Genomic DNA, 10693 nt, shown 5'->3' with positions numbered 1-10693 from the left:
ATCCTAAATCCTTAACCCCTACCCATCTAACCTTCCTTAACCCTTATAAATGTCAACTTCAATGCGGTAACTTCCGAATAGTAGATGCGATCTTACATCAAGCAAAGTTATTATCAAGAAAAGTGTAATTTAGTTTCCCTACTCTTTTTGATCCTTTGAGCAACCAATTAATTGTTGTGAGGCTCTCGTACACATTTAAAATACTTTCAAAACAGACACATGCAATCTCCACAAATTCCTTTTAATGTTTATCAAACTATTGTGCCATCAATACTGTAATTTCAGACACGTTATTTTCTCTTTTCTAAGGCACAGTTTTGTTCACATAATGTACTGTAAATTATCTTATTTACAGCAGAGTATTGGACTCACAGTTGTAACATTCATTTCCCACAAATTAGGCTACCTCCAAAAGGTCTATAACCATCTAAATATATATAAAAAGTCTAACCCTTTTTGAATTCTTTACTCAAAAGTCACAATTCATTTTACAGCAATAAAAAAATTTTTTTTTTTTTTTAACTCTATGGCATTAGATATATGGGAGGAAAAGGTAGAGAAAATGAAGTAAATCTGTCAAATAAATCATATGAAATCAAAATAAAAACCAAAAGTAGGCATCATTTCCCCCCAAAATTAAGAAAACTACACCTGATACATTCCAGAAACATATGGAGTGTGTATGGTCTTATTATTCCCAACAGCTCATTACTACCTATGGGGACTAACTCCACATTCAAAATTACAATGTTGAATGCAATAAAATCGTTAAGTACACATACCGGCGGTATATTAGGTCACTTTATCCAGACAAATCAAACATATTAGGAAAGATGATGAATATCACAAACATGCTGGGGTTTTGAAAAGACACGCCAATCTCACAACTGCTTAATGTTGACTAGTAGACCATATTTCTACAAGGATGTATTTTCCAAACTGGGGGCCAAAAGAGAGATAAGCAGTGTAACATGTATTTACATTGCCTAAGATTCCATTTTGGTGATCAAAATTGCATTTGTGTCAAGGTGGCACAACAAACAGCCCTGCTGCTTTAGCCCTGTGTGCCAAGATTGAACATATATAATGACTTGGGTGAATTAACATGTCACACTCAGATAAGACAAATAACAGAAAATATCAACAAACAAAAAAGTATATTCTGTACATTGACCCTTGTCATGTATCGGTGCAAGCACTATTGCTATTATTGCATTTTGCATACATGACTAAAGTAAAATTATGTTTAATAAACAATAAAACAATGTTTGACTTGATACTGATTTTAAAATTAAGTACCAGCATGTAGGACAAAGATATCCAAGGAATTTGACACAGTTAAAACATCAGAGGCACATGTGTGCTGTTTGAGTGAAATGACAGAATGAGTCAAATCTAAATATTCACATTATACTACATTTCCTTTTTGACATTTCATATACATTTTCAAATGTATCCTCTGATACTTTGATTGCTTTCTCTTAAAATACCATATATTATAATGTCTAAGTAGTCAAGTAAAGCATACAAATATGATCACTGATTGTTTATGAACTATGGAGGATTATCTATTTCACAAGTATATCAAGTGTCACAGCAAATATTTATTGATCAATATTCCCTGGCTTTTGCAACTTCTTTCACCCTAAGAGAAATAAATCTACAAATCTAAAACCGTGTCAGACACAGATCCAAAAAACTGTATCAAAGTACATTATTGACCAAAACTTCAACTGAAAACATGAGTTAAAATGTTTTTTAAAAAGCATGTAAAACTGTTTTAGAATATAGATATACTTTAAACTGACCCAAATCTTATAGGAAAGAAATGCTGGAGTCCATTTCAACTCTTTAAACATCTTGGTCCACAGTACAGGTCAGTAGGTCCCAATTATATAACTTGTTTACCAAAATTACAAAATACACCTTTTACATACTACACTCTGGTATCTTACCTTAAAGACTAGATAGAGCTCACTCTAACAATACAAGCTCTAAAACAAAGCGGACAGACAACTAGAGAGCAAGAAACTGGAACAGAACAACAAAAGAACAGGTAATGAATGGAGGGAGAAAGAAAAAGGCACAAAGTGAAAGAGTGGACAATTATTGAAACCCAGAGAGGTGGTAGGCACAGAGAGAGCGAGATAGAGAGAGGAGAGGGGAGGAAAAAGAGAGAGAGGAAGGAGTTTATCTGTCCTTGGAGCCCAGCTTCTCAATGAGGTCCTGCAGGGGGGCCAGCTCACGACGATCAATGAGGTTGAACTCCTAAACAGACACACAACCAAGGTAAAAACCATATGTGACCGTGATAGGACATAAAATCAAGGTTCCTGTTATATTTACACAGGATAGTAACAATTACACCTGTTAACTGAATAATAATTGCACAATGCATCAATGGGAATATAATACTATTTGCTACATCCATGGAAGCATGAAAAACCCCTGTGATAGAATCATGACAATAATTTCTAAACACCAATAAAATAGAGTATTTGATATTTTGAATGTATTAGCAGTGTCACCTGGACAAAGAAGATGAAGTGTTTGAAGGAGGTATTGAGGTGGGCCTCCTCCTGCAGCTGCATCACAGAGTCAAAATGCTGGTGGTAGATGTGGGCATAGACTCTGAACAGGCGCTTCAAAATGGTCTTGGCCACAGACATGAAGTTCTTAGGAAAGGGCACTCCTGGGGAGACAGAGCAGGGGAGTTCTATCATTGTCTCAAAGCCAAAAGGTCTAGGTTAAGGCTGTGAAGATTTAAAATTCATCCGCACAAATGTGAATTTTCAACTAACCTATCTTGGAGGGGAAGAGTGTCTCATCATCCAGCTGATCCTGCACCCAGGTCATCAGGTAGTCTATGTACTTGGGAGCAGAGCACTTGATGGGCTTTTTGATGTTGGTGCCATCAGCCCAGTGGTATTCATACCTTGATGGAGGTGAGATGGAATTTTAACATGCAATTGACTCCCTCTGTTTTTGGCACAATTCAACATCACTGATTGTTGGACAATGTCACACATGGCTTAATACTAGACCTGCTAAAGCAGTCATTTGGACTGCTCATGAATGAAACAAAAAATATTACTCTGCCATTTAAGTAAACCCCCCCCTTTATGAAGACAAAATAAGTCTATATAACACACGGTAGTTGTTAGAATCTTAATATCAAAAACAGAACCCGGAGTAATAACCAGATTGAGGGTCTCCCGGGTGGCGCAGTGGTTAAGGGCGCTGTACTGCAGCGCCAGCTGTGCCATCAGAGTCCCTGGGTTCGCGCCCAGGCTCTGTCATAACCGGCCGCGACCGGGAGGTCCGTGGGGCGACGCACAATTGGCCTAGCGTCGTCCGGGTTAGGGAGGGCTTGGTCGGCTTGTCTCATCGCACACCAGCGACTCCTGTGGCGGGCCAGGCGCAGTGCGCGCTAACCAAGGTTGCCAGGTGCATGATGTCATTGCCAGGTACCCTCCGACACATTGGTGCGGCTGGCTTCCGGGTTGGATGCGCGCTGTGTTAAGAAGCAGTACGGCTGGTTAGGTTGTGTATCGGAGGACGCATGACTTTCAACCTTCATCTCTCAGAGCCCGTACAGGAGTTGTAGGGATGAGACAAGATAGTAGCTACTACAACAATTGGATACCACGAAATTGGGGAGAAAAAGGGGTAAAATTCACAACAAAAAACACACAAAAAAATAACCAGATTGAGGAGGGCATGTCATTTTTTGCAACGGCTTCCTCCCCGTTGCCCTTCTTTTCCTGACAGTAGGGCCTGCTGCTCCCCTCCTTCTCAAGACAGTTGAAGAAAGTATTGTGCCCAGTTGTGCCCCGATAATTTATTCAAAACTAAACCTTACCTATATCAAAACTAATTTCACACATAGCAGATGAAGTATGATGGGTGAGTTGATGAACAAGGGGAAGTGAACATGCATCGTTATGTAATCCCTAATTGTGAATGAAGAACAGGGTGGGCCATTCTATTGTGTTGATCCATTATAATTTCTAATCTCAAAATGGTATGTACCTTATATCAGCCCACCAAATACAAGCAGTCTTCTCAGTCTACTTGGACAAGAAGCCCAAGACGAATGGATGCACATGCTGTGTTAGCGTCGCTACTAAATCTGAATGAAAATGACTCAGATGGCAGGGAAGAAATTAATCATGACATCTCTGATGATTATTCTTCTGAGCCTCAACCTACACCACAAAAGCCTAAGCGCAAAAAAGCCAAAATGGTACTCATTGAGTAGGTGCCCGCACCACCACCAAATGAAAACGGTGGAACGGGAGAGAGGAAGGGACAGCACAGTTTGGATAGAACAAGCCGGTGACAATGCTACGGGCCGATTGGGAGCACAAAATGTATCTCTCAAAATCATTGTAATGTGGTTCATCTTAAAAACCTAAGTGAAAATAATTCAAATCTAAAAGACAAAATTCAACCAGAGTGCACCCTTTGATCATGGGAAAAGGCAGCACTTGAATCATTCCCACGATGAGTGGCTAGGCACGCTATGCTATGAAACCACACACTATTGCAGAGACTTTGATGTTACGGGCCACAATTGATATGGCGAAAACAATGTGTGGCAAGACAGGCACATAAACTCACATCAATACCTTTGTCAGATAAGACTGTTAGAGAATTTATGCTCTGACTGAACGACTCAAAAACTCCCCAGCTTTTGCTCTCTAAATTGACGTTAGCTGCGAGGGCCGAGACAGCCATTCATTGATTTTTGTTCCCTATACATGTTGGGTGACTGTATTCACGAGGATATGTTGTTCTGGCTCACAATTCCCAAGCATGAAACGACATAGGGGATGTTCAGTGTCCTGCGTGGCTATATTGATGAAAAACAGATTTCATACTGGATCAAAATGGTAGTCTTTTGCACAGATGGGGCTCCAGCTATGGCAGGCAGGCCTCCCGATTAGAGACCAAAAATAGAGCAGGGGAAGGAACTGAGGAAGTGCCAAAACTAGATACCAATAAACTAACGACAGTACTTAAGTAGATTCAGTTGACAGAGGAATCAGTATTCAGAAAGCACATCAGAGAAGGACAGCTGATCTAGGATCAGTATCTCCTTTTATATCGTAACGAATAAGTAGGCATGATTAGATCAGCACTCCTCTGAGATGCTTTGTGAATACGGGCCTCCTCCAGAAACAACTTATTTTGTACTGCACTTACATTGTAAAAACATGAAGTGAAACCAACACACTGAACCAAAGTTTAAAACTAGGGACCAAAATAAAACATGTCTATGTGGGGATTGTCTGCGCTGGGCTGACCATAGCAGTAGCTTATGGATAAATAAACATATTAAAGTAACATTTTCATCACTCTTTTCAGGCAATTTCAGAGAATATTAGAATTGAAATAGACGGCACATGCATCAAATGTCTGTATGTTACCCTGATGAAGGTTCTTTATTTAGCTGAAACATTGGTCAAATAAATCTACAGCAAAGATAGATGAGCGTGCAGCTTCCTTATCCATTTGAATTGTCTGTCTGCCTTTATTACCTGGGGCCGGCAGACATCACAGAGCAGCTGGTCTCAGTGCAGAACTCAGTAATGGTGCCGTAGAGCATGTTGATCTGATTAAAGAAGTCCACAGCTGAAACAGAGAGAAGACCAAAGGCCCATATTATTCCATGTAAAAGTACAACTGAACAGGCAACTAAATGCCCAATGACAAAGTACTTGATATGAAAGAGGCAATTACCACAGACTGAACAGTCAGACTCAAATCTCATCTCAGGCCACGTATATAGACACTGTGCTACAGCCTATAGGCCATGAAGTCTGTGTCATTTCAATCTCCCGTGCTCTCCTCCCTCAATCACCCTTTTCACTCACTATTAACAGCAATCCACTCATTGAGATCTTCCCCCTCTGGCAGCATCACAGCCTGTCTCAGGTTCCCACTCCCCAGTGTTGCCTCCGCATGCTTCAACAACTCATACTGGTGGGAGCCCTCTGGGATGTTCTTCTTCGGCTTGAAGGTTTTAGAGGAACGACTGCCACTGGATGAAGGGATGAGGGGGAGATAGAGTAATATCAACAGGGATAAGTTGTGGTTACTGTGATGAATAGATGGTAGCTATGTGCTCACTACTCAAGATATGAAATCATACTGTGTGAACCTTCCTGTTTAACACTTTCCTCTGATTAGCTGACTAACAAAACAGGAAGGCACCCAGGCTATCTATAATTGCTTGCCACTGACTTGTTTACTAGTTAGCTACATGGTAAAAAAAAAACGGTTAATTATTAGTTCCCCTGATATGTGACACACATAGCTAGCTAGATAACAATTTTGTTGTTATTTAGCTAATGTTCTCAATCCAGCTAGGAACGTTACGTCAGTGGCTAGTCATTCACAAGCTAGCTACCGTTAACTAAAATGATCAATAGTTTCAACAAATATTATGATAATCTGTGGTTACAGCATTTCTAGCTAGTCTTAGTAAATTATGCAAATATAGCTAACAGCATAGCTGGCTAATTAGCGAACTAGCTACGAGCACAACCCAACAAAGCTAACGCGTTAACTAGCTAGCAAACGTTACTTACAATAGGAAGCTCATCGTTGAAAACTCCGTGTGTAGACCAACGAATATTGTAGATATAAGCAAAACTGTCGTTTCCAAGGTTTCACTGCTTTTTGGTAAAAATATAGTGTTTCTAGATTCCACTGCCCTGGTGAAAATTCTCCGAAGTTTGCAAACCTCTTACTTGTCAGTGTGTTGTCGTCGTGCAAGATGTACGGAAAATAAAGAAAAATTGTACGTAACTACGTAGATAGCGCAACATTTTCTCTCGCGAGAATCTTCCTCGGCATGTTGACGCCAGAGCCGTAAACAGGCAACTGCCAAAATAATGGAAGCACTTGAGTCAATTATAGATATAAAGTGTATTGAAAGCAAATGCTTCCACACATGTGTGGTTCCTAAGTTAATGTATATGTATATATATATATTTTAAATGTATAAAAATACTGGACAGGTCATTATTTTGGCTATGAACCCATCCACAGAGAAAGAGTGGTCACTGAATGTGTTGATGAGCATGAAAATTATTTAAACCATATGCCATGGCATCTCATTTACCAGATCTCAACCCAATTGAAGACTTATGGGCAGGGCCAGTCCTATCCTTTGCGGACCCTAAGCGAGATTTGATTGTGGGCTGCCCCACATCATGCGCAAAACATTTTAGTGGTCCCCCTCTTGACAGCTGAGAGAACATTTACAGTTTTAAAGTTAATTTCATGCAATTCTACTCATTTCACAATGGGGCGGAGAGAAGTTTAGCATTTAGATATAAATATATCTAAATGCAGACATATGCAATGAGATGAATGCAATGAGATGAACAGAGTGCACAACTGCAGTATAGTGCAGTTATTTTGTGTACAGGTCAGAGAAGGCTTGATGATGTTTGCAGCATAGAGTGCATAGTTCTTTAGGCTCTATTGGCCAGATGGCTGGTTGGTCAGGGACACAGCACAGGGAAAGAAACTATTCAGTTAGCGGGTGATTTTTTGGTCATGATTGACCTGAATCCCGTGTCAGAGGAGAGTTCTTGGAAAAGGCTGTGACCAGGGTGGGAGGCAATGATCTTTCCTGCACACTTCAATGCCCTGGAGTTGTGCAGGACCTCGATGGAGGGCAGATGGCAGCCGATGATCCTCTCTGCAGACTGGACAATGCGTTGCAATTTGCCCTTGGAGTGGGCCGCAAGTAATACATCCGCTGGTGTGCCTTCTTAGTGACCGTTGTGATGTTGTCCTCTCACTTTGAGGTTGTGGGAGATGATGGTCCCCAGGAATTTGAATGATTCAGCCGTGCTAACAGCTTAGCCTTCTATCTCGAGGGGGGGATTGGTGGGGGGCGTTTTCTGAAGTAAATTACGAATGAAAAAGGCCACCAGCTGGTCAACCTCCCCACAGTACATGGACTCATTGCTGTCAGTGATGAGACCAACCGGGGTGGTGTCATCTGCAAAATAGTTTGACAGATGCATTGTTGGTGTTGAAGTCATTGGTATGAAGTGAGTCGAGTAGAGGAGAGAGCATGCATCCAGCTTCACGGGTTTTGCTCCCATTGGTCAGAAGTCAGTGATCCACTGACAGATGGAGCTGGACACACTCAGCTGAGAGAGTTAGTCTTGTAGCATTTCTGGGATGATGGTATTGAACGCACAGCTAAAGTCCACAAACAATATCCTTGCCTTGCATATGCCTTTGGGTTGTCTATGTGTTTGAGGATGTAGTGGAGGCCACTGGCGTAAAGCAGTTTCTACAGACCCCTGCAAGGTCTCGTGCTCTCTCCCAGCTTGGATAGAAAGTTGTTGTGCGTAAAACCAGTCTATTAATGCCTATGATGACCTTTCTCAATAGGGAAGCTATGCTCTCTGAGTCTGTACATAGTCAAAGCTTTACTTAATTTGGGTCAGTCACCACAGTGGTCAGGTATTCTGTTACTGTGTACTCTAATTTGGTGGTCTAATTGTGTTGCTGTCCTGTGGCTCTGTGGGGTTTGTTTGTGTTTGTGAAGAGAGCCCCCGTACCAGCTGGCTGAGGGGACTCTTCTCCAGATCCATCTCTCTGTAGGTGAGGGCTTTGTTATGGAAGGTTTGAGAATCGCTTATTTTTAGGTGCTTGTAGAATTTAATTGCTTTTTTCTGGATTTTGATAATTAGTAGGAATTGTCCTAATTCTGCTCTGCATGCATTATTTGGTGTTTTACATTGTACACAGAGGATTCTTTTGCAGAATTATTTTGCAGAATTCAGCATGCAGTCTCAATTTGGTGTTTGTTCCATTTTGTGAATTCTTGGTTGCTGAGTGGACCCCAGACCTCACAACCATAGAGGGCAATGGGTTCTATAACTGATTAAAGTATTTTTTGCCAGATCCTAATTGGCATGTCAAATTGTATGTTCCCTTCGATGGCGTAGAAGGCCCTTCTTGCCTTGTCTCTCAGATCGTTCACAGCTTTGTGGTTAAATGTGGTGATGATGTTTAGGCTGAGGTAGGTCTAGTTTTTTGTGTGCTCTAGGGCAACAATGTCTAGGTAGAATTTGTATTTTTTTGGAACACCATTATTTTTGTTTTACTGAGATTAACTGTCAGGACGTCTGACAGAATCTGTGCAGAATATCTAGGTGCCACTGTAGGCCCTCCTTGGTTTGAGACAGAAGCACCAGATCATCTACACACAGTAAACATTTGACTTCAGAGTCTTTAGTAGGGTGAGGCTGGGTGCAGCATACTTTTCTAGTGCCCACGCCAATTCATTGATATATACAATATGTTGAAGAGGATGGGGCTCTGTGTGTTTTTTGCCAATTTTAACCACACACTTCTTGTTTGTGTACACTGATTTTATAGTGTCATATATTTCCCGCCAACAACCCTTTCCATCAATTTATATAGCAAACCCTCTTGTCAAATTGAGCAAAAGCTTTTTTGAAATCAACAAAGCAAGAGAAGATTTGGCTTTTATTTGTTGTTTTTTGCCAATAAGGGTGTGCAGGGTGAATACATGGTCTGGTAAAAAGACCATTTGATATTTGCTCAGGATATTGTTTTCACTGAGGAAATGTAGGAGTCTGCCGTTAATGATAATGCAGAGGATTTTCCCAAGGTTGCTGTTGCTTCATACTCCACATTAGTTATTGGGGTATATTTTATCATTTAATTTAGAAAACCATCAACAACACAGGTCTTTTTGTGTTGAAAGGTTTGTATTTTGTCCTGTAGTTCATTCAATGTAATCGAGAGCAAATCCTCCATAGAGGATACTGTCTGCCCAGCCAATCCGCGCTGTTTCTTGACACAATGCCCGCTTAACCAGGAAACCAACCGCACCAATATGTCGGAGGAAACACTGTTCACCTGGTGATAGAAGAATTTGTATGTTTAAGATAATGACTAAAGTAGTCCACCCTGAAACCATATAATTGTATGAAATGTGTGAGTCATAATCCAATAATGTGTGTGACTAGACCTTTTAAGACTAGGCCATTGTGTTACTATTTCGCAATATGAGCAGGATATAGTTGAGACATTCAAGGACAACTGAACTGTCGACTTGTGATAACGGTGAAACTAATAACTGGAAAGAGGCCTCCCCAACCTAGGGAGGAGAAAAACTGTTAGAAATGGCTTGCAGAAGATAATGAAACATGTTGCAGAAGTGTGATAAACAATATATGTGAACTGTGGAAAAATACAGCCCACCTAAAGCGAGGTGGAGTTTCTACTGATGTGAGTTCATTTGTGTGTGCTATAAAAAGCCTATGTTCTCATTTTGAAGACAGAGCGCTCTCTGAATAAATAATTGATCTATTGCAGGCTGAAACTTTGTCTATTTCTCTGAACTGGAGCTTTACAACCTTCAGGAATTAGACAGAGATATAAAATAGTTCAGTTAGAACATTGGGATAGAAATTCTTGTGACACCTGGCGACCATGTCAGAGTGCATTGCGCCCAGCCCGCCACAGGAGTCGCTAGAGTGCGATGGGACAAGAACATCCCTGCCGACCAAACCCTCCCCTAATTTGCAAATAAATAAATTAAAAGTCCTACAATGTGATTTTCTGGATTTTTTTTTCTAATTTTGTCTGTCATAGTTGAAGTGTACCTATGATGAAAATTACAGGC

At 40.7% G+C, this 10693-nt stretch overlaps 1 protein-coding gene across 1 annotated transcript; it reads right to left on the bottom strand.

Annotated features, from left to right (window-relative positions):
- Window positions 1-222: 222 nt before the first annotated feature.
- LOC115111637 (MOB kinase activator 1A) lies at window positions 223-6810 on the bottom strand. Its single transcript, XM_029637903.2, has 6 exons — window positions 6597-6810; window positions 5880-6046; window positions 5544-5637; window positions 2802-2935; window positions 2529-2692; window positions 223-2268 (listed from the first exon to the last, which is right to left on the bottom strand). The coding sequence occupies exons 1-6, from the start codon at window positions 6608-6610 to the stop codon at window positions 2191-2193; spliced, it is 651 nt and encodes a 216-aa protein (XP_029493763.1). The 5' UTR covers window positions 6611-6810; the 3' UTR covers window positions 223-2190.
- Window positions 6811-10693: the final 3883 nt, after the last annotated feature.

This window comes from Oncorhynchus nerka, linkage group LG27, assembly GCF_034236695.1.
Source record: "Oncorhynchus nerka isolate Pitt River linkage group LG27, Oner_Uvic_2.0, whole genome shotgun sequence".
NCBI classification, from domain to species: Eukaryota; Metazoa; Chordata; class Actinopteri; order Salmoniformes; family Salmonidae; genus Oncorhynchus; species Oncorhynchus nerka.
Note: the sequence above shows the minus strand (reverse complement) of the source record. Positions and strands in the feature narration are given on the sequence as shown.

Bases quoted from the DNA above. Each gene is read 5' to 3' on its own strand.
- LOC115111637 (XM_029637903.2), bottom strand. The intron at 2,693-2,801 runs GTTAGTTGAAAA...CTGTCTCCCCAG, and splicing joins ACTCTTCCCCTCCAAGATAG to GAGTGCCCTTTCCTAAGAAC. The intron at 2,269-2,528 runs GTGACACTGCTA...GTGTCTGTTTAG, and splicing joins ACTTCATCTTCTTTGTCCAG to GAGTTCAACCTCATTGATCG.